The following is a 23,594-nucleotide window of genomic DNA, read 5'->3' on the forward strand; positions in this document are numbered from 1 at the left end:
AAAAAAAACACACACATGGTGTGCCCGGGGGGCTGGTGCCTCACTGGCCTTATGGGGCGCCCCAGGGGCTGGCGCCTCATTTGGTATTTTGGACCGCCCGAAGCCCAGGCGGTTAGGACAGAAGTAAAAAAAAAGGTACACAGGGACATTTTGAAAATTAATTAGTTTTTTAGGGATATTAATAAAAATGGCCGGTTTGCTTAAGTTACAAATAACATCAAATGAGAGCAACGACGAACGCTCTAAGAAAAATGCCAGTAAGCCTAAGTTTTCAGCACTGATGCTGTACTGCTGCTCCATTTCTTCATGTGTCCAGGCTGAACTGTTCAGTACGTTTTGTAAACCAACTTGTGATTGTAAAGTACTAGTACTATCACCAGCATTTCTATGTGGCAATTTCTTGGTGGATTCGAATCTGATTGTTATACTACACGTGGCATTGTGGCATTAAGCAGAACTTTTTTAACTGGTAAACCCGTAAAGACAACAGAGACAGCTACGTGGGGCCCACTTACTGTCCTGCAACATTAGCCACTGCGTGTCAGCTGTACACGAGTAAAAAAAATTATAATTAGAGCTATAAATACGACCGATGATTAATAAAAAACAATTGGCGAGTAATTATTAGTACATCGGCGTTGCAGTACTATTACGAATTCATGCCAGAATTTGTTATTTATAAAATTGATTATTAAATAATATCGGGAAATATAACGAATAGGTAAGAATTTCCAAATACAAATGGATCCAAAAAAAGTTTCGGTTCCAGACTTTGGAGTCAGTTTTTTTTCTTCTGAATTTGAAGTTTTTGGATCAATCGTTATTTTCTTTTTAGTGGTCCCAATAGGACAGAAGACCACATCAGAAAAATAGAACCATTTGGATCAGGAAAACAAAAAAATCTGGCTCCAAAGTTTGAAATTAAATTTGTTCGGATCCAATGTGGATTATGCCGCAGCAACACAGTAGTAATAGGAATAGCAACACAAAACTCGGACCTATTAGATCTGAATAAGAAGTAGGGACTACTAGGGAGAGATATGGAGTTAGTGGGAAATTTTTTATTCATAGAAATTATAAAATTCAAACGTACAAAAATAGAAAGAGCACCTCATTTGTATTAAATATAGTAAGATCGGATTCATTGAGTCTGATTCATAACTTTTTTTTTTTTGCAAATTCTCTATGCAGTTTTTAAAAAAATATTAATGGATTAAAATGGTTGATTTTCTGTAGCACAATATCATCTATATCTTCTGTATCTACAGATATAGATGATATTGTGCTATAGAAAATTTATGAATCTTACTCAATGATTCCTATCTATGAATGGGTTTATTTTTTGCGGCACAAAACCCTATGTATTCATAAAAAATCAATAGTTAAAGAGAGTTTTGTGCTACAGAAATTGAGTCCGGTCCATAAAAAAAAAATTCCCACTGCCAAAGTTAAAAAAAAAACTATGGATTTGACTCAATAAGTCATATCTTACTATATTTGATACAAATGAGACACTCTTTCTATTTCTGTACATCCGAATTTTATAATTTCTATGAATAACAATTTTCTAATTAGGTGGGTGAGAGTGAAATAATAAACTTTGAAGCCTTAATTTTGTACCAAACCATTTTTTTATTTTTATTTTTCAGATATCATGTGTCTAGCTCCACACAACAACTGTGGTGCATTTGGATCCAAAAAAAAAAAAAAACGGCTCCATATTTCAAATCCGAGAAAAAAAGAAGAAGAAACGAATCCTTCTACCAAATAAAAATCTAAGCCATTCATTCCGTTTTCCTATATTATTTTATATTAATTTCTAAAAATAAAAAAAATTCTGAATTCATGAAATCAGCTGTTGGCATTGTCCTTTAGGGCCAGTATATATCGCTTTCTCAATAATCAGCATCTGTTGCAATTAAGGTTAAGGAAGGTTTTGTCATTCTAACTAATTTCTGAATTCAAGTACAGACGGGGAACTTGTATCTAATCCAGAAAATAATTAATTTTATCGATTAATTGGAAGTTGATTGAATGCGATTGAAATGATGAAATCAAGCAGTCAAGATGGTAACCGTAGAACAAATATGTTGTATTTTGATTTTGCATTATGCATGCTGCTTTAGGAAAAATAATTAAGACAGACATGAGACGAGTTACCATCCTAAGGCATTGTTTCACAAAATTGCTTAATTTGTTCTTAATTATTTGCAGAAGAATTTTATTTGGTGCTAACTGATGATATATTAAATCATATTTTGTGCAGATAAGTTTTTTTTAAACTGCCCCAAATCTGATAGCCACTATCAGAGTTTCAAAAATAAAGTTTTTGAACTGCATTTGAAGAATTTTTGTGTGTGTTCAATTGGAACTTTTATTATCAATTCACAAAATTCATACAAGCGCATGAAATATTAATAACGAGTCTGACTAGTATAATATCAGTGTCATTTCAGCTTATATAACACTAACTCCAAAACCTATCAAATCAACTTCAAATGGTAAATCCAAACCGTTCAAACAGATCTACTTCATTAGTTGTGTGTTTACATCAAAATTTATAATTTTTCGAATTTATTTAGTATCAAGTCAAGCGGTCAAATGTGCGAGTTTTTAAGTTAATTTTAATACATTCATTTTTTAACATTTTACTGCTTGATTTGATACTAAAATAACTCGAAAATATAAAAAAAAATTGTATATAAACGCATCACTCATAAAGTAAATCGGTTTGAACGGTTTGAATTAGTCATTTGAAGTTTATTCAATTAATTTTGAAGTTAGTGTCATATTACACCGATGTTATACTAATCGGACTATTTAATAATAGTGTGCACATATTTACATTTCTGAGCGATTCATCAACTTATATCAGGCAGTATTAGTGCAAACATACTACTAAAGGGATGTAACTTGTTAGGACCTGTTCGGCTGTCAGGTGGGAATGATAATGAGTTTGGGTTCGGGTCCAATTTGAATGACCGAAATATTGTACGCATGGAAAAAAAATTCACTCTGCGTGAATTTTTTTTTCTCATGAACATAATGGCAGCCGAACAGGTCCTTAAATTGTTATAATATGTTTGAAATCTTATTAACTTGGTTTAAGTATAAAATCCTTTGGTACGTCCAATACATCATATATGATTCTGTATTGATACCCATCCATATCGTATCCGATACGATAGGCATAACCTATCCATGCAACATAGATAAAATATAATTTGCAATAATCCATACCTACTTTGATAACTTTATATGCAATACAGTTGCTGAATTGAATGCTCAGCGTGTTATGTATTGGTGCTTTTTTTAATTAGTTCGTTGCACTGAGCATGGTTGTGGTACTATGAATAGCACATATTGTTCCGTTGAATGAGTTAATAGTTTCGTTTTATAGTTCAAATAGTCAATTTGAATTATTTAATATGATTTTCATTTGAAAATGCACTTGGAAACTAAATTTTATATATTTTTTAATTTTTTTTACTATTATTTTAGATAGGTAGAAAATCAGTTGATGTAAGATTCTATGCCATTCAATATATATTTTTTTACCCATATAAAGAGTAGTAAAAAAAAATGTAAATTTTAGTTTGCAAGTACATATTCATGTGAAGATTATTTTCAATGATTCAGAATGATTGTTCGAAATTTGAAAATGAAAATATTAATATGCATTGTACCATAGCCACACTCATACATTTGTTACAATTACAAAGAATCACATGTATGCTTGAAGTATTGTTAGGCGTGCATGCAGAATTTAATATGGAGTAATTTCATAAGCGGTACTAGAAAATTAAGATAGAGAAACTAAATAATTAGTGTAATTTTATTTTATAATAGATCAAATTTATATAAATTATAAAAGACTAGAATATTAATTTCAATTTTATTAGAGTGGCTAAATCATCTCTAATCAAATTTGTGTTTCACGACTGAGTAATTTATACATATTTTATCAAATTGGATGCAAATTACTTGTGACATCTCTATTTGAAATTGCAACTTCATAAAATGGAATCAGATAAATTATTTTTTTCTTTTTGAGTGAAGGTTAGAGGTAAAGCCACTCAAGTATTTAATACCTTTGTTATTACAACAAAGAATTTTTTCTATCTGAGTTTTGAACTCATAGCCTTCGACATAGAGACTATATGTCTTTGTTACTAGACTAAAGACTAATTCTCTAATCATATAAACTATTATCACAGTCTTGTGTAATTAGCACATTTTAGACATTTGATTTTTATTTTCTAAACAACCTCTTGACTCGTGCTTGAGCCAAATTAATGATGAAAAATTATCTCGGTCAGATTTTTTTTCTAAACAAAGAATTTTTCTAATATGAATTTCGAACTCATTACTTCTCAAATTAATATCATGTGCCATTGCCACTAAAACAAAAGCTACTTCTCTAATCAGATAAACTATTATCACGGAGTCTTGTGTAATTAAATAGCTTGACTTGAATAATTCCGTGTTAATAGCAAAAAATAGCTAAATCGATGTGACATAATTATGATGTTAAAATTGATACTTTTGGTTTAAATGGATATATCATTTATGCTTTCCATGTTGTCTATGGAGATTGAAAAAGATCCAAGCAACCCAGGGATAGTTATAAGCAAAAGATGCATTCATACACCTTTCAAATTAAAGCTCCAATTCAATTATTTGTCAACATAATTTGATCTTAAATCTGCACTATAAAAAATTACGCCGCTGTTATCAATAGATCATAACTTCTTTAGCGTAACAAAGATTATTATCCATTAATTTCTAATTTTTTTTTTCACATAAATTTCTAATTAGCAATTCCAATTGAACAAGAGTAATATTAAATTAATACTCATGCTAGTAATATATATTATATATAGAGAGAGAGAGTAGAACCAGGGTGTTCCTAAGTTCATCAAGTTCTCTTGTGAACTCTTCTCTAAAATTTATCTAAAATTTATCGAATTGGTTTCAAACGACGAATTCAAACCGTTGAAATTCTTCTACCTCACGAGTGATGCTTCTACATGCAAAAATTTTAAACATTCTAATTAATTTAGTATAAAGTCAAGCGGTCAAAATTAGAAAGTTAATAAATTAATTTTAATGCATTCATTTTTTGAACTTTTTTTTACCTTTTGACTCTATGCAAAATTAATTTTTCTTTACAATTAGACACATCACTCGTAAGGTAGGCAGATTTCAACGGTTCGAATTAGTTATTTGAATTCGATATGATGGGTTTTAGACTTGAGTTCACCAATAGAATTGGTGAACTTAAGAACACCCTAGTTCTACTCTCTCTCTCTCTCTCTATATAGAGAGAGAGAGACTAATGTGCATTCGTACGCATATGGCCCGATTTGCATACGGTCCAAATTTGAAATTTCAAAATCCAAAACGTCGATCCGAACCGTTCATCTTGTTCTCCATATTAATATGTGCTTGGAGACCAAATTTTACATTTTTCTGAATTTGTTTACTATTTATTAAGCCACTTTGAAAATTGTTGATCCAACGGTGGCTTAACAAAACAGTAAAATCAGCAGCCACCGTTCGATTAACAATTTTCAAAGTGGCTTAATAAATAGTAAAAAAAATTCAGAAAAATGTAAAATTTGGTCTCCAAGCACATATTAATATGAAGAACAAGATGAACAGTTCGGATCGACGTTTTGAATTTTGAAATTTCAAATTCAGACTGTATGCATATCGGACCATATGCATACGAATGCACATTAGTCACTCTCTCTCTCTCTCTATATATATATATAGTAGAACTAGGGTGCTCTTTAAGCTCACCAAAGTTTTGGTAAGCTTAACTCTAAAACTCATCAAATCGATTTCAAATGACGAATCTGAACCGTTGAAACCCGCCTACCTTACGTGTGATGCATCTACATGTGAAATTTTTAAACATTCGAATTAATTTAGTATAAAGTCAAGCGGTCAAAATTAGAAGGTTAATAAATTAATTTTAGTGCATTTATTTTTGAACGTTTTTTGACCGCTTGACTTTATACTAAATTAATTCGAATGTTTAAAAATTTCACATGTAGATGTATCACACGTAAGGTAGGCGGGTTTCAACGGTTTGGATTCGTCATTTGAAAATCGATTTAATTAGTTTCAGAGTTAAGCTCACCAAAACTTTGGTGAGCTTAAGAGCACCTTAGTTCTACTCATATATATATATATATAGAGTTAGGCTGGGGTGCTATGGATAGCATAGTGGCCTCCCGTGCTACGGCTCAATATTCAAGTTTTCAAAATCCAAACGGTCGATCCGAACCGTTCATCTTATTCTCCATATTAATATCTGCTTGGAGACCAAATTTTATAATTTTCTGAATTTTTTTACTATTTATTAAGCCACTTTGAAAATCGCTAATCCAACGGTTTTACTGTTTTGTGCAGCCACCGTTGGATCAACAATTTTGTAAAATACTTAATAAATAGTAAAAAAATTCAGAAAAATGTAAAATTTGGTCTCCAAGCAGATATTAATATGGAGAATAAGATGAACGGTTCGGATCGACCGTTTGAATTTTGAAAACTCGAATATTGAGCCGTAACATAGAGACCTCTATACTATCCATAGCACCCCAGCCTAACTCATATATATATATAATCACAGAAACGACTTAAAAGCAAAATGCCAGGCATCTTTGCATGTACATATATCATACATGAAATTGAAATGGTAGGCCGTCCGCCAGATAAAATTTGGTCATCATGGTTACATGTAAAACATAACTAAAAACAGAAAAATATATCACTTTTTTCCAGAGGAGAAATCTCTCATAGGCTGGAGCAAGGACACCTAAATTATGAGCTGGCGTTTGAAGTTTGCCGAGTGGGAACAGCTCCTAGAGTTGAAGATACTCTTCTCACTGCCTTTTCCTCACTCTCTTTCACATTGTAATAATGCGTGATATTATTAGAGGATTTTATGAAAGATTAAACATACATGTAAAAATGAGTAGAAATGGAACGTGAAGATAAGAAAGGTTAATTTATTTAATAACTATTTTCCCACGACGTTTGTGCGCACAAACAAACATTACAGACATACGCACCTGTCCTTAGACCGCTCCTATCGCATTGATTTCTCATTTCATTTTCATTTCTCTCTCTCTCTTCTTTCTCTCTCTAACTCGAAAAAGGTACCAGCTCTCTCTCTCTCTCTTTTCTCATTTCTCTCCTCACGAGAAAAGTACTCTCGACGCAGATCTCTCTCCACCCTCTCGTCTAGGGTTAGGGTTTTTATCGCGATTGTCGGTTTCCTTTCATGGAAGCATTGGGATTTGGTCGAAGTGTCGAAAGATCTGCTGTGGCGCTTCTCTTTTGAAGCATTGGTAGAGTTAGTGTAAGAGCAATTTGAGAGGCAAGGGATAAGGATAAGCGAGTTGAGATGAGTGCGTCAAGGTTTATAAAGTGTGTCACAGTCGGAGATGGAGCTGTTGGGAAGACTTGCATGCTTATTTCTTATACCAGCAACACCTTTCCCACGGTTAGATTTAATTATGCTTTAAACCTCTGATTTATTCTGGGTGTTATCCGAAGTTTGTTGTAAGACTGAGGGTAATGTGAGCTTGAATTAGTTTGTCTTTTCTTAAATGAGGATTTTTTTAAATTTTTTTTCTAAATTATTGAATTAGCTTAGACTCAGATACGAAATATCTAAAATTTTAAAGCATTAAGTTAGGAGGATTCATTTGCTATTTGCCTTTTGTGTTGTTAGTGACCTTTGGATTATCAATTTAGTTCTGGGAGCAGCAATGACTTGGGGAACTTTTGCATGATAGCTCGAGAAAAATTCAAACCATTCTCCGAATTTCTTCCTTGATGAACTTTGATTCTTTGGTTAATTAAGTTAATTAAAGAGAAAGTTTCACATTGAGCTTTTTATAAGAAAAATCAAGGTTTTAGTGCATGGTGTAGTTGCTTCTGGTTGTTGGTTGGGAAATGTATTCATGAGGATCTTCAAACGATTTCCTTTCCATATAATGTCTTAGGAAGTTGTGCTTTACAAGTAGGTTGGAATTAAAGTTTTAGGTGAACTTTTGTTGGTTCACTTGGGGCTAAACCGAAGGAACAATGTTATCTTTAAGGATATTTTTCTAATCCAGTAGGTATCATTAGTTCCAACCATGTCATGCTGTAAGCCTCACGATTAGAAAATTGTTCTAGATTGAGTGGGAGGGAAGTTATTTCAACATTTCTCAATTATTTTGATAGAGCTGCCATGTTGTGGCCAAAGTGGTGACATGCTTCTTTCAATAAATTATTTACCACGATTATTACTAATTGCTAGTTTTAAAAATGTTCAACCAAGACTGGTTTTGAAAAATAGTCGATTAGCAATACTATTTTAATGGAGCATTTTTATAATAATCTTATTTTTATTTATGATGCAGGATTATGTGCCAACTGTTTTTGACAACTTCAGTGCTAATGTGGTAGTCGATGGCAGCACTGTAAATTTGGGTTTGTGGGATACTGCAGGTACCCTCTTTTTTTTCCTTTTATTTATTTGAATGCAGCTAGTTTGTATGTAGTTAATATCCCTTTCTAATTAATATATTTGAAAATAAAAAAATAATACAGGCCAAGAAGACTATAACAGATTAAGACCACTGAGCTATCGCGGTGCTGATGTTTTTCTTCTGGCTTTCTCTCTCATCAGTAAAGCAAGCTATGAAAATGTTTCTAAAAAGGTACAAGTCCTTGCTCTCTTTTTTTTTTTTTTTTTTTTACTTTTGGCATCTAATTTCAAAACTGGTTCGGGACTAATATTGTGATATTTTATTTCAGTGGATACCTGAGCTAAGGCATTATGCTCCTGGCGTGCCTATTATTCTTGTCGGTACAAAGCTCGGTAAGATCTGCATATCTTCTCCTTAAAAGGATACAATTGTACATCCACTTGAATGATATAATTAACACTTCTGAGATAATGGTTTGTATGTATATTATTATATTGATATGACGTTGAACCACCTGCTAGAAGCTAATCAGTTTTACTTAAAACTCAGATTTGCGAGATGATAGGCAATTTTTTGTGGACCACCCTGGGGCTGTACCAATTTCCACCGCTCAGGTACTGTGCAATGTTAGTTTTATTCTTCAATTTGACTTTTTATTTTTTGATATTTATTAACTTTTTCTTCTAAATTTTGGTTTTCATTTGAAGGGCGAAGAACTGAGGAAGTTAATAGGAGCTGCTGCATACATTGAGTGCAGCTCAAAGACCCAACAAGTACTTGCCTGTTTACTTTCTCTTCTGTTTTTTTTTATTAAAAGCCAATTTTCATACTGAATTGTGAATAGATATCAGATTTGACTGTTCAAAGTATTGAATTTTGAATCACTGAAGAGGTAATTCAAAAGTTAGATGCATAATGCATTCTTTTGTGGTTCCTAGGAAAAGGCTAGTTGAGAATATTTTATTAATAGCTACGACCAGCTTTCTCAAATTTTATGAGCTTGCAGAGAGTTTACAAAGTGAAATAGGAACTAAATAATTATTTCTTATTTGAAATTATAGAATGTTAAGGCGGTGTTTGATGCGGCTATAAAGGTTGTGCTCCAGCCTCCCAAGTCAAAGAAGAAAAAGAAGAAGACTCCGAAGAGCAACTGCTCCATTTTGTGATTACACCTTCAAATCAAGAGCTGCTACAACCCGTATTGCCCCTATTTAGCTTTGTTGTTTTATTGTAGTCTCTCGCTTCAGTGAAAAAAAAAGGGATTTCTTCTGATGGTTATGGCTGTTGATCCTATTATTGTTCTTGTTCATGTATAATTAATATGCTGACATCATCTGACGAGCTTGGACCATACTGTTTGGATAACCTACTTTTTATTTATGAAATCCTGCTTGTATCTTTTTGTTTTGTTAATCTAAAGGTTTGGTTATATTTTTTTGTGATTGTTTCTCTCATCCCAGTTCAGTTAACCAAAATTCCAGATTGTAGGTTGCTAATTAAGTGAATGACCGTTCTGCTTGAATCCTGCTTTGAGCTGTTAATTGTATTGATATGTTATAAATTGATTTATTCTTTGTTTCATTCTTTTGTCTGCAATTCTTTGATTAAGTTATGTAGCTTGCCTTCCGTTTTATTAATCTAAAGGTTTAGTTCATTTTTTAGGTGATTGTTTATCTTCACTGACACTGAGTTTCAGATCTGAGATTGTAGGTCCCTAATAAAGTAAATGAATCCGCTTGAATTCTTCTTTCAGCTGTTAAGTGTATTATTGTGCCACATAAACTAAATTTCGTTTCGTTCAAATGTTTGTGAATCTTCTAATCTAATAAAGTTAAATAGCTCTGTTTTGCTGTATTTCATTGCTACTACAATTATGCACTCTTCGTAGCAATTCTCTGAAACCTGTTTGATTTCACCACCTCTTTTGGAGGTAGGGCTGTCATTGGGGCGTAGCTGTGAGAAGTTTTTTTTAATCCTTATCCTTTTAAGAATATTTATTATCTTATTATTAAGCATTTGTATCTGTATGTTTGAAGAATTGATATCATCTTATGTATATTAATTTTATCCTCAGCCGTGTCAGGTTACAGGAATGCCGCACAAATACCTTACTAATTACTATTTAAGCGTTTCTAATGCTGCACAAATTAGTACGAAAAGGCTATTCTTAACATTCATCCAACGCCTAAGGGCTTCAACTGAAAAAACAAAAACAAAAACAATACATTCATCCAATAGTCGCCTCCGTTGGCACTTGTAATGGGGGTGAAAATCCCTCACTATATAAAAGGAAAAAAAAAAAATCATCCAGTAGCCAACGAAAAAGAGATTTGATTTTCCTACATTTATGGTATCAAATAACACTATGCCGGAATAAATGAATATCAGTTACTACCCTCAAATTAAAAAGAAAAAATTATACCAAACTGCCTTCTGTGTTCCCTGTTTTTGAGTTTTGACCAAGTCTTCCATTTTTTTTTATCCAATATACTATCATGAAAATTTTGTCCTTCTTACACCTTTGTGAATTTGATTAAAAACTAGTTTTGCCAGACTATGGCCAATAGATGTTATCCAATATTTTTTTTTTTGCCTTGGCTGATGTCAACTGGGATACAGAATTTGTAATGTTCCGCACGTTGTCTCTAACAACTAGACAGAGAAAATGTTCGTTGATTTCATCTCTTATTGTGATATGATAAAATATCGCATATGCCAATTAAGATCCAGTTCGTTGTAAAAAAATGATTGGGGCAAAGGTTATCTACGAGTTAATATATTTAGATCAAAGGTTCTTCGGCACAAAAATATTATATGATATTATCCTAAAGTGCATGCATGTTAATTCACATAAAATTTAATACGAACTTTTTTTGTTATTGGAAAAAGCAATTTCAAGGAGGCATCTAACATTATTCTTTGAATTAGAGTATGTATATGCTTAAATTTAAGAAAGGATTAATTATTTCATCTACAACATGCCTTAATTAACCTATACGCCCTACTCTATTATTGTAAGTCAACCATCAAATTAAAATCTTGCAGTTTGGATCTCGCTATAATTAGTGAGGGAAAAATGGCACGGTGGAGCTGGCTCCGTCACAGAACGGCATGGCACGTGTTACTGTTTCGTGTCATGACTCGCGTGTTGCGTGCCGTGATCACCCCTTGACATTTTGGTCACTGCACAGCACGGCACGACACGATACGTAATCACGTGTAATTAGGACCGTTAGGTCTTAATCAAATGGTGAATCTTGAAAAAACTAACTTAAATTATGAAAAAATAGTTAAACATGAGAAACGTGATTAGTTACGTTTGAACACAGCACGTGAGTCACGGCGTGACTTGCGTGCCATAACCACCCCTTGACATTTTGGTCACGGTACGGCACGACACGGGTCACTATTCACTTGGTCACAGCACATCACAAGACCAAAGTCATGACATATTAGTCACATCACGGCACTTTTTTTTTTCACTCGAGCTATAATTATAAAAAAATTAATCTGAATAATTTAATTTTTAATCGGACATGATGATATAGGTCAGTGCCAATGTGCCATCACAATAACATCAGCACATGCGGATTCCCTGCGCCTGGTCCACCCACAATGGCTATATATCTAAATCGTTGTTTCTCCTCCTGACCACTAATGGGCCCTTAAATTACTAAAATTAGGCTGACAGCCCATATTATACTAATAGAAAAGGCCTATATGGGCCTTGTTAGTTCCTTTCCAGAAATAAATCGGCCTTAGCCTTAGCACTTTAACGACAAAGTTTTCAAAATCACCTTTTTTCTTTTTAGAAATATTATGCCTTTTCAAATTCAGCATCAGAATATCGGAAAAGACAAAAATATGCTGAATCCTCCTTTTCGCTGTACGGCAGGGGTTCGGAAATTAATGTACGCAACTATATCTTTATTATTTATTAAGTAATAATTTTGTTCGTCTGAAAAAATTGTTCAGACTCCGCTCAGTATAGAATATATTGTTTTATGAAAATTTATAAACTTTATATCGAAGAGAGAATAAATCATGTAGACAACTATCACATCTTTATTCATTGTTGCACTGTTGTGTTTCTCTCGTGCGTTACTGTCTACATCAAAGGATATCTTTCACTTTGTTTGACAATAATTGACATTCTTGGCTCCTATCTAGCAACTAGCAACTAGCAACTAGCAAAACCACAACCACTAGTCCTCCCTTTTTCGAATTCGTATCCTCTGAGATATCTCAAACTTTGCGTGACTTTATGGAAAATCTCAACCGTTTAAATACGTTCTGCACGGATCTCAAAGCACGCATAATACTGACCCCCTACATCACCCCCGAATAGGCACCGGACACGTCGGTCACGCAAAAGTTGAGATATCTCAGAGGATACGCACTCCACTTTTTCCCAGGCTCAAAGGAAATCTACACACGGACTGTCTAAAGTTGCATCCGGTGCATAAACAATCATTATTTAATGCCACTTCCAGCGGCTGAGATGAACCACGTAGAAAATAATTGCGGAGTATGTCCGTACAAGATAAACATGCAATCAACAAAGTTAAAGGTAAAACCTTTGAACTGCATAATTTGTACGGATGATGGTCCAAGTTCATTAAGAACTTTTTTACTAGATGATGTTTTTTTTTCCCCGCTAGATACCAAGTTGTGTTTATGCGTCGCAGAAAAAAAAAATATTTAAAAATTTATGGCCTTTTTGGTTAATTAACGCCTCTCGATCTTCTTAACAAGTACCGGTAGTAACCAATAAAATGACTTGTTTAAAAATAAAACAAAATATAAATTGCCTTATTTTACATCTCCTATTTCTATCTTTCTCTAAATTTTCTCGCTTCTCAAGCAGCAGGAGAATTATTTCTCGATTTCTCTTATCGAGGAATCGCGAATTAGCGCACTCGCCGTTGTTTCTTACTCCGTTGCCACACCGCTCTCGGATGAATCCAACTTAGGGTTCTATTTCTTTTACAAGTACGGTCTTTATTTTTTATTTAGTTTTCAATTTATTATTGCTCAATTCTTTTCTAGTTTTGCTACGTATACTTCTCGCGCATAGTATAAATTCTCGAAACCCTGTTTCGAGGTTTTTTCGTCAGCAACCAATTTTTTTTTTGCTTTTATGCTTCTCCGCAGCCTATTTCGGTAATTATCGGATCCCAATCCGACAAACCCATCTCTTTTTCTCCTCTTAATTAACGAAATATACTTCAGGTTGCCCTCCAAATTTCTCTTCCGATCATAATTCACATCCACCTTTGAAAGAATCGGTAAAGAAAATCAACTCTGAAGAATCAGTCTGTCCCAAACAAGCTAAGAGGAAGAATCGGCGGTAAGTCTCATACAATTCATGCGTTTTACGCCCAAAACCAAAGCACAGCAAAATTGCCCAGTAATCGAGGGGTGTGTGTTTTAGGGGGGGGGGGGGGGGGGGGGGTTTCTCGATTGTGTCTGCCAAGATCACCTTTTTTTAGGTGCTAATTTATATTTTTGTACGCGGATGTGAAATTACTAAACTGTAGGTTGTATTTAATTTTCAGAGGGTTCTTTTAGTGAAATTAAACTATGGATGAAGGGGACATTGACTTCTCAAACCCGGATGCATTCGGAGGCCCGCAAATTGAGGACCCGCCAAGCAGCTGTTCCATGGACAGCTTCTTTGATGAGATACTAAAAGATACTGAGCACCATGCGTGTACCCACACACACACATGCAACCCGCCTGGCCGGGACCTCTCACACACTCACACATGCTTCCATGTACACACCAAAATTCTTTCTGCAGCAAATGATCAGACTTCTGACTCAGCTGAGAAAAACCCTAATTCTTCAACCTCAAAGAAACGACCATGTGGGAACAGAGAGGCAGTTAGAAAGTACAGAGAGAAGAAGAAGGCACACACAGCCTCGTTGGAGGACGAGGTGGCACAACTTAGGGCTATGAATCAGCAACTGGTAAAAAAGCTCCAAGGCATGGCAGGTTTAGAGACTGAGGTGGCAAGGCTGAAGTGTCTCTTGGTGGATATAAGAGGGAGGATTGAAGGAGAGATTGGCACGTTTCCTTATAAGAAACCTGAAATGGGAAACGGGGGCGTTTTCGTAAATTCTTGTGATTTTAGATGTGATGATCAGATATACTGCCCCAGGCAGGGGATGCAAGGTAATGGAAATGAAGGTGTGAATGGAGGAGTGAATAATGTGCAGGGATTTGGGGCTTGTGACACGGCAAATGTACAATGCATGGGTGGCGTGATGGCTGGGAATTCAGGTGCTGGTCAAGTATCTGATTCTAGAAAGTTTGTGGCTTGTGGAGGGGAAGGTGTGGCTCCTTACGGGTGTTTGCCAAATGCTGAACAAAAATAAAGTACGGTGAACTCTTACTGTCATATGAATTATGTTATGTTATTATTTATAATGAGATATTTAAGATTTAAAAGACAAAAGAAATAGCAGTGGAATTAGGCATTAGAGGGGACTAAGTGGCGCTGACCAAGTAAGAATGGTAAAGAGGGGAACTAGCAATTTCAAGCCAAATTCATACTAAATGTACAGTAGTTAATTGGAATATCGGAGTCGTACTGAGGTTTTGTTAAGTCAAAAGGTTTTATAAGCTTACTGAAAGATGGTTAAGTTTCAGAAAGCCTTTTATTGTTGATTTTCACGAGCCAGATTTTCTTGAGCTTGTGGTTATAGAATCTGGTTTGTACCAGCTTATTCCACCTGATGAAAAAAAATGCAGTATAATTAAACTGTTTGGATTTCAATAGAAAAGTCATCTGCTTTAGCAGATAAACAGTATTCCTGGGTGGTCTTGTTTCTTTACTTAATTTTTCATAAATAAGGAATAGTGGACTGGGTGATAACATCAGGCTGATGATCATATCTGTATGATCGTTATGCACTTGATCAACAACAAGATCAAAGAAGAAAATATATAAAAGCAATAAATTCTGATCTGAAGAAATAAACATGGGAACAAAGGAAAAATATTTAGGAATAATTAGATAAGAACAAGACGGAAAAATTAATTACGTATTTGTATTCCGTTTTGCTTGATGCATTAACCCATCAGTTTTTCAGATGTCTTAAAAGCAATGATATTGCTGCAACAATCTATTCAAGATTAAAATATCAACGTTTAGTAATGTACATGATAACTGGTACCGGTGTAGCAAGAATTGGTATTATTAACCTCTTATTACGAGAGCTTTTTATAATGCAGTTTAGTAACCTCTTCTTGGTTTTCAGGTGGAAGGAAATAACACCACTGCTGAACTGAAACAAGGAAGAAGTGTTGCTGTCTTCTGCGGCTTCTTTGTTGAAATTAACCTTATTGCATTATTTTTTTCGTGGTAATATATTAGTTGTTTTATAAGCAATGTAGCTCTGAGTTCCGAGGAGCTTTTTGTTTGTTTTCTTGTTCGCATCTCATCTCATCTGTATGATTAGAATATTCTCTAGGAGACTGAAGTTATTACCTCTCCTTGAGTAAATCCTATTAGTACATTTATTTTGTGAGTTTCCTGTTGTTGTGATTTTTGGCTTGGTAATAATTTCTCCATGCATGTTCATATGACTGTTCTGAGAAGTCTGTTTACTGGCAATTTTGATTAATTGTTTAGTATTGATGACAAGCTCCTATTGTTATTATATATGGATTGTTGATTAAAATTGGACCTTTCAGATTGATTGCTAACCAATTCCCATATAGTAATTTAGTTGTGATGACAAGCTCCTATTGTTATTATACGATTTATTAAATTGCATATAGATATATATATTTTGATGAACAATATAACACTATTATATAAATAGTGACTAACATTTTAATAATATAATATAATATATATTTTGTAATCAACAAACTAATTATGAAAATTATCTGTATTCGGAAAATTATAATGGATAAGAATACAGTAAGATCACTATTCGATTCGTATTCGAGACTATACCTATTTGTATCCGGAAAATTATAATAGATAAGAATACGGTAAGACCACCATTCATTATTCTACATTTAGATTGTTTATTTTGAGGGAGAATTGGTTCCATGCCACTCTAAAAGTTGAAAATTAGGAAAATGTCATCCTAAAATTTCTCTTTAGTTATTTGCCACTCTAAAGTTATCAAATTTATCAAATTGCCACAATTATACAAATTTCATACCTTTTTAATTATAAAATGATATGTGTATAATTTATATTGAGATGTATTTTGGTATTTCCAATTTTACCCTTCATTTCATCCTCTTCAAACACCAGATCATTCCCTTGAATCATTTCATAAGCGCTGCTTCATTTCATCCTCTGTTAGCTCTCCTGTTATCGCTTCTTTCGTCTCTCCTCTGCTCACCAGCTCTTTTCCCCTCCCCTTCCGCTCACCACCTCTTTTCTCCTGTTATATGCTTCTTCTCCTTACTATTTTTCTCCAAATAGAGAACGAATCTGCTCCACCCCCTTCCTGTCTCTTCTTCTCATTCCTTCCATTCATCAACTCTTCACATCACCAATGAATCAATTACCAGCATGATATTGCTTTTCATTGGTGATGTGTGCATTCCTATATGTACCAGTAAGAATATTATCAGGCAAACAAACATCCACGGCTAAGCATTCTAATTGAATTACTATCAATTTTTCATTGGTGATTTATGTTTTGATTTTGGTCATTGTTTTTTTTTTATAAATTTGAAATATCTTAAGTTGGAATTTGCATTTTTGTGAATTGTTCTTCTTTATTTTGATATATCCATCAGGCCTTCTTAATTTATCTTTTTTTTTGCATCAGTAAAAGATAAAATGCTATTGAAGTCAAATTATCAGACCGCAAAGAATTGAAGTATTTGCCAGTTCATTTATGTAAGATTTTAGTTCTAGTTAATGCTACAATTATTCGAAAATTTGAGTACATTGAACAGATTAGCAAAGACAAATTTGAGTACATAGAAATGGGGACAAATATGAAAAAATGCCACAATTATTACTGGAAAAATTGTTAAACTAAACATTAATTACTATGTACCAGTAATATTACCGATGCCTCAATTATTAAACTAAGGTCATTTCTATCAACTTGCCAACATTTTGAGATTAACAAAAAGCACAGATTGGAAAAGATGACATTCATCAGTACTCAGCATCGCAAAGTACATTTTTTTCATGGAACTAACAAAATAATTAACATGGCCAACAAGTTCAGATTTTCAACCAGCACTGACAGAAAGTTATAAATGCATACAAGTCAATCAGTTACAACAAGCACTTAATTAACAAACAAATTTATTTATTCCAAGTATGCAAAATTTACAAAAGCTTACAACAAGCACTCATTAACGACAAGGTGGATACTACAAATTGAGATTATCATCTTGCCTCGTCAGAAAAGAAAATTAAACTCTTTTGACTCAATCTATGCAGATCGGTTCTTGTATTTCCACTGTAAATAAAATTCCATTTACCAGTGTATGCAAATTCCTTTATTGGTCTCTAATTCTCTATGCATTGTAATTCCGATTCTACCCTTGTGCTTAAGCCTAATTCAAATATCTCCATTGCAGTTTGACTTGATTGAGTAGATCATCCAGATGCTTCCTGAAATTAAAGGTCTTTTTTGCTTTGTGCTACATTTTAAATAAATGTCCAAAGATCAATTTTTACTATGCCATTGGCTATATCCACATGCCTATTTTAATTCAGTTCATTCTCAAAGAAAGGAGTAACAAATGAAATGAAAAGAGTAAGTCGTACAAGAACCGAGTAAGCAAAGCAAGCACTGGTACAAAGACTAAGCAAACACAACTCCAAATTAATAAAAAAAGTTGTTGTTTAGAATTGATACCAATTGGTACACTTGCATAGCCAATTTCTTTCTACATCAAGGAAATTCTCAAGATAGGTCAATGAGCAAAACTAACGGAATGGAATCATAATCAAGATTCAGAGGTATATCAAATATTAAAATCATGAGGCGGAGTGGAGAGGAGGGCGAAGCCGACCTAGGGTTAGGCGATTTCTTCTAAACTGGCGGAGAGGAGAAGGGATATGGAGGGGAGATGAGATTACCAATTTCAATCGCCATTTCTTTGGGATGATGAGGAGCATTATTGTCAGCATGATTAATTTTAGTATTTTTATTATATAATTATAGAACAATACAGTATAGATGACAATTAGCTAAATAAAAAAATTTTGCAGTGGCATTAAATTAAAGAGAAATTTTGAAGTGACATTTTTCTAATTTTCAACTTTTGAAGTGGCATGGAACCAATTCTCCCTTATTTTGATATTTTGGAAAAAAAATAAAATTCTGAATTGGGCAACCTAATATCACTATCCAGGTGCCACTTGGGCTGTGAGAATAATTAAATTGGTCACCATTGGGCCGACTATAGTTAAATACAACCTAAATATTTAGGCCTGGGGAAAATCACCATTAACCACCATTCAGTTAGCATACCGTTTAAATTCTACATTACCCTTTTTTCATCCTTTATGTTCTCTGTTTTTTTTGTTTTTTTCATTAAATACAGGCTGAACATGATAAAGAATCTTCATTATTTCCTTCAACTTATATTAAGCTATACATTTCAGAAAAAATCATGACACATGATGTCTACGTTAAAAAAAAAAAAAAATCTAGTAATTCAATAAAAGGAATACAATTTTTTTTTTTTTAATTAAGTTCGGTGTCAAATTTAAATTGCAAAAAAATCCGGCCCATATCAGACTAACTCTGCTAGAGAGCCCAAAGCCCAACTGTGCCTTCTCCAACCAAACCAGTAATCCTTTATACGAGTGAAAGAAACCCTATGCGCCAAATTCGCAACAATATTTGGGTGGTGTTTTGACCTAAGAAATTCTGATCTTTTGTCTAAATATTCAAATAACCCCGCTGTCTCTTAAGGTTTGTTTCTTTGTCGCGTTTTTTTTCTCTCTGGAATTACAGTAGTTAAGCTTAATTCGCTGGACCTGGTATAAGAGAAAAAATGTTACTGTTCTTTCTGACGGAATTTTTAGAAAGTTTAGCACTGATTTTTCCATGTTCTAGTCCAGTAGAGAGGGAACTTGGGAAGTGATTTGATTTGCCCAATGTTTAACCTGATTCATTCGTTGTATAAGACTAATTGTAGATTTCATAGCGTTGTTTTACACTATTAGAAGGAAAAGATAGATATTATCTTTGGTACATAGTAATCAATTGCCAATTGAACTTGTAATAGACATTCTCGCATTAAGTATCAGTCTAGGACCCACTGGTCAGGTCCCCAGCAATCATCTATGTACACAACCAGGAAGAACAGTGGCACAATTGTACCTTAATCTTGTTTTCTTTTTTGCATATCTAGGGTTGCGATGGAAGACCAACTTCTGCGAGTCAAAGCCACCATAAGTCTTGGTTCAGAATCATTCACTGTCAGTTCAGATCCCGGCATTCTATCTGAGCAACTAAGCACCATGAAAGAGAAGAGCATGGTAATATTGAAGGATTACATTACTAGGCACAATGTACCAGCTGATGTGCCAGATGAGCCCCTCGAAGAAGCCTCGTCAGAAGAAGAGGAGGATGCCAAAGAACTCAGCAAGCCACCAAAGAAATCCAAAAACAAGTGATGTGAACAATTTGTTAGGCTCTGAGAAATGATTCGTGTTCTGGACTGTTTTGTCTTTTGTTAATCTTTTAATTCCAGAAGGAACTACTTGTTTGTAGGAGACTATACCCGTGTCCAGACTACTGCTGAATATGATTTTGCTGTCAGCTTATAAAATATCTTCTGATAGTTAATTCCAGGGAGCAATTTTTGTGCTTTGTTAGAACTAGTTTTTAGGATTACCCGTCTGTTCTTACATAGGTTCTAGAATTGTTGATTAATTTGAGTCATATTTGTTGAATTTCATGAAAATTTATACAAAGATGTCTCATATTTTCTATAAAACTGAGAATGGTAGCATTGATTCATACACTGGTCTATTACACTTGGCTTGTGAAGAAGGGATCAGGCCTACTGCCACAAAAGCAGACAATTAAACTGATGTGGAGAAAAGGGTTGCTATAGGTGGAAACTGATATGAGGAAGAGCCGTTTATGGAGCTTGACATGGATAGTCCAGTTGCTGCTTAAAGAAGTTTTACAGAAATCATAGGAAACTTTCGAGGGGTTTAATGGTAATCACTGTTTTCTGGTTTTACTACAGGCCCTCGTCTGATTGGCACTGTGTTCATTAAATTGGGTTCTCTGAGCAGTTAACAATTATGGAGCACTCTTTAAGTCATTTGCAGGAATCTCGTACCAGCTGCGTACCACTGGTAGTGGGGTAGGCCTTGACTCTTGTTATTTTTTTTTTCTTGTTTTTTATAAGGCTTCTCCTGATGGGTTCTTCCCTCGTATGCAGGATTGTTAGTTTTTAATCTTGTTGCATATTTCGTTGTCTGATGGGTGCTTCTCTCGGGCCCGTATGAACCACTTTTGCACATCTATGTGCGTTATTTTTTTTTTCCTTCATATAAGTGAAAAATATAATGAAATTGCTTACTTTATTATCGTTTAAATTTTTGTATCCTTCTAGGTGCTCCCAGTCTCCCCAGAAGTGGAAAATATAATGATATTACTTATTTTATTGCAGTTTAAATTTTAATTTGAAATTAAAATATTTTTTCTAATCATAAGCTGAAAAGTTTTAATTAGTGTTAGTAGGGCTGCAAATGAATCGAGCTTATCCAGTTTGAGTTTGAGTTTGAATAGGATTCGAACCGAATTTGTTTGATTTGTTTCAGAACAAACTAATTTCGAATCAAATTAATTGCGAACTACAAATTTTTTGAATCGAAGTCAATCGAATTACGAACTACAAATTTTTTTGACAGCCCTAGTTATACCGGTAGTTTATGCATTAGTTTTCTTCGCACGGAACAAAATTCACACGGTTTCCTTTTATCTTTTACGAATTCACATTGATGGATTATGAGCCAGCTCAAAATTATCTTACCTTTTTACGTTGCTGGATTGATTAAAATTAAGATATGGACCTAGTCAAATGGAACTTATTCCATTGTTAATTTGTTACGCTACTGAAACATTTTTCTATTATAAGTTACTATTATATTAACAATTTTGAGCTCTGATATAAGTTTGGTTCCAGTATTATTAAAGATTGATGGTTGAATCCATTAGATGCATTATTTGAGATTTGAACCTAAATAGTTTGCGAATCAATTTCGAACAAATTATATTCAGTTTGAGTTTGATTCAAATAAGATTCGAACCGAACTGGTTTGATTTATTTTAGAATGAACTAATTTTGAATCGAATTAATTGAGAACTTTTTTCGAATCGAACTCAAATTGAATTATGAACTACGAACTTTTTGTATAGCCCTAAGTGTTAGTTTGGTGAACGTATGTTGAAAATTACTCTTACTAAATGTGGCTAGCGATTTGAAATTACTGTGTTGTGAATTGTGATTCTTTTTTGCCAGCACAAATGATGTTAATTTGTCCTTGGCTTGAATGCTTATCTAGTGAAAAAAATTTCCAACTGCTATAAATAGATGATGAATTGGATGCCTACATAACTGATTTTAGATCTTATGCAAGTCTCGTATGCAGGATTGCTAGTTTTTAATCTTATTGCGCGTATTCCGTTGGCTGTTTTAATTTACCATCCGAGTTTCTTTCCATTATTTATGAACGAAATCGTTTATTTGAACGTTTTCTAAGTGAATCCATATCATCTGAGGTAACAGAGTATTTCTGTTTATATCCAGACCATCCGATCATGATCCAGTCTGAGATGGAATGTGTCGGTCCCTTTAAGGTTTGTGCAGATTCTGATCGGATGGTCCGGATCTAAACAGAAATATTCTGTTAATACCATGGAATTTTCTTCATTTTTTTTTTGGTTTTTTATCAAACAGAAGTGGAGCAATAGATTATTGCGGATCACCTGATGATGGTATTAACGATCGAATACAATTTGGACAGCTGCGTAATCTAATATAGTATTATTATGGGGAAATTGTGAGAATGCCACTACAAAACTTTGAAATTGTGAGATTGCTACTACAAATTTCAAAATTGTGAAAATGCCACTATAAAATGTTCATAATTGAGAAAGGGGAGGTAGCACAATTGGCTAGAAAAATGTCCTAGAGTTGTTATACCCAAAGGTCGAGAGTTCGATTTTCCCTCACGAACCTTGGTAGCTACTACCAAGTTTTCAAAAAAAATTTGTGAAAATGCCATTAACAGTGTATTTTTATAATATTTTTATCAAAAAATAACTGAAAAATAATGTTTTGATATACATAATTCTGTATTTCCAATTATACCCTTCATACAAAAAAAAAGTAACACTCCAGTTGATATCGCCTCTTCAAATTAATTTTTGATAAAAATATTATAATAATACACTGTTAATGACATTTTCACAATTATGGACGTTTTATAGTGGCATTCTCACAATTTTGAAGTTTGTAGTGACAATCTCACAATTTTTCCTATTATTTATATACACTGCCGCAGCTGCATTATCCAATATAATATTATGAATATATACGCTGTCAATAGGATTCATATTATAACTTCTTCTTTTTTTGAAATTGAATTCATATTATAACTTCAATAAAAGAAGTCTTGACTCGTAGTTTCTTGCCGGGAGCCCTTTTCCTTCAGGTCTCAACATATACTTTTCCCTTTTTCTTCAGGTCTCAACATATACTTTTCTAACAGATCACAATTCCCTTTTTCCTGATGAAGACTTGACGGATCCTTCAGTTTCCGTCAAAAGTAAAAATCTTCCAGTAGAAAAATGAGAGGTACCAACTGGTTAAGGGCGAACCCAAAATTTTCATTAAGGGGAGCAAAAAATATCAAATCTGAGTTTAAATAACTTATCGAATATAAACTCATTAATTAATTAGGTAATCGATAAAAAAAAATTCTTCAACTTATATTTTCTAATGCTTTAACTTATAAATAATGCTTTTAACTTATAATAATAATTACCAATCATAATTCAAGAAATTTATTTTGATTTTAACATTAAATTTAATCCGAGTTACAAATCAAACATCTAGAGTGGAACAAAAAA

At 33.6% G+C, this 23,594-nt stretch overlaps 3 protein-coding genes across 5 annotated transcripts; all 3 read left to right on the plus strand.

Annotated features, from left to right (window-relative positions):
- Window positions 1-7,051: 7,051 nt before the first annotated feature.
- LOC144556525 (rac-like GTP-binding protein 5) lies at window positions 7,052-9,921 on the plus strand. The gene is made up of 7 exons (XM_078304905.1): window positions 7,052-7,516; window positions 8,424-8,511; window positions 8,614-8,723; window positions 8,821-8,884; window positions 9,042-9,106; window positions 9,200-9,265; window positions 9,554-9,921. Exons 1-7 carry the CDS (start codon window positions 7,418-7,420, stop codon window positions 9,656-9,658), a joined length of 597 nt encoding a protein of 198 aa, XP_078161031.1. The 5' UTR covers window positions 7,052-7,417; the 3' UTR covers window positions 9,659-9,921.
- Window positions 9,922-13,201: 3,280 nt separating this feature from the next.
- LOC144556771 (basic leucine zipper 19-like) lies at window positions 13,202-16,034 on the plus strand. 3 transcript variants are annotated; one of them, XM_078305205.1, is made up of 4 exons: window positions 13,257-13,484; window positions 13,725-13,842; window positions 14,051-14,874; window positions 15,759-16,034. In XM_078305205.1, exon 3 carries the CDS (start codon window positions 14,076-14,078, stop codon window positions 14,871-14,873), a length of 798 nt encoding a protein of 265 aa, XP_078161331.1. In that variant the 5' UTR covers window positions 13,257-13,484; window positions 13,725-13,842; window positions 14,051-14,075; the 3' UTR covers window position 14,874; window positions 15,759-16,034. The 3 variants fall into 3 exon arrangements, with proteins under 3 accessions (XP_078161329.1, XP_078161331.1, XP_078161332.1); XM_078305203.1 differs by lacking the exon at window positions 13,725-13,842 and having other exon boundaries at window positions 13,202-13,484; XM_078305206.1 differs by lacking the exon at window positions 13,725-13,842 and having other exon boundaries at window positions 13,257-13,489.
- Window positions 16,035-19,274: 3,240 nt separating this feature from the next.
- LOC144557587 (uncharacterized) lies at window positions 19,275-20,215 on the plus strand. Its single transcript, XM_078306182.1, has 2 exons — window positions 19,275-19,412; window positions 19,855-20,215. The coding sequence occupies exon 2, from the start codon at window positions 19,862-19,864 to the stop codon at window positions 20,117-20,119; it is 258 nt and encodes an 85-aa protein (XP_078162308.1). The 5' UTR covers window positions 19,275-19,412; window positions 19,855-19,861; the 3' UTR covers window positions 20,120-20,215.
- Window positions 20,216-23,594: the final 3,379 nt, after the last annotated feature.

This window comes from Carex rostrata, chromosome 7, assembly GCF_964058835.1.
Source record: "Carex rostrata chromosome 7, lpCarRost1.2, whole genome shotgun sequence".
Taxonomy (NCBI): Eukaryota; Viridiplantae; Streptophyta; class Magnoliopsida; order Poales; family Cyperaceae; genus Carex; species Carex rostrata.

Coding starts and splice junctions, on each gene's coding strand:
- LOC144557587 (XM_078306182.1), top strand. CDS start 19,862: ATGGAAGACCAACTTCTGCGAGTCAAAGCCACCATAAGTCTTGGTTCA.
- LOC144556771 (XM_078305203.1), top strand. CDS start 14,076: ATGGATGAAGGGGACATTGACTTCTCAAACCCGGATGCATTCGGAGGC.
- LOC144556525 (XM_078304905.1), top strand. CDS start 7,418: ATGAGTGCGTCAAGGTTTATAAAGTGTGTCACAGTCGGAGATGGAGCT. Junction 8,724..8,820: donor ATGAAAATGTTTCTAAAAAG/GTACAAGTCCTT, acceptor ATTTTATTTCAG/TGGATACCTGAGCTAAGGCA. Junction 9,266..9,553: donor GCAGCTCAAAGACCCAACAA/GTACTTGCCTGT, acceptor TTGAAATTATAG/AATGTTAAGGCGGTGTTTGA.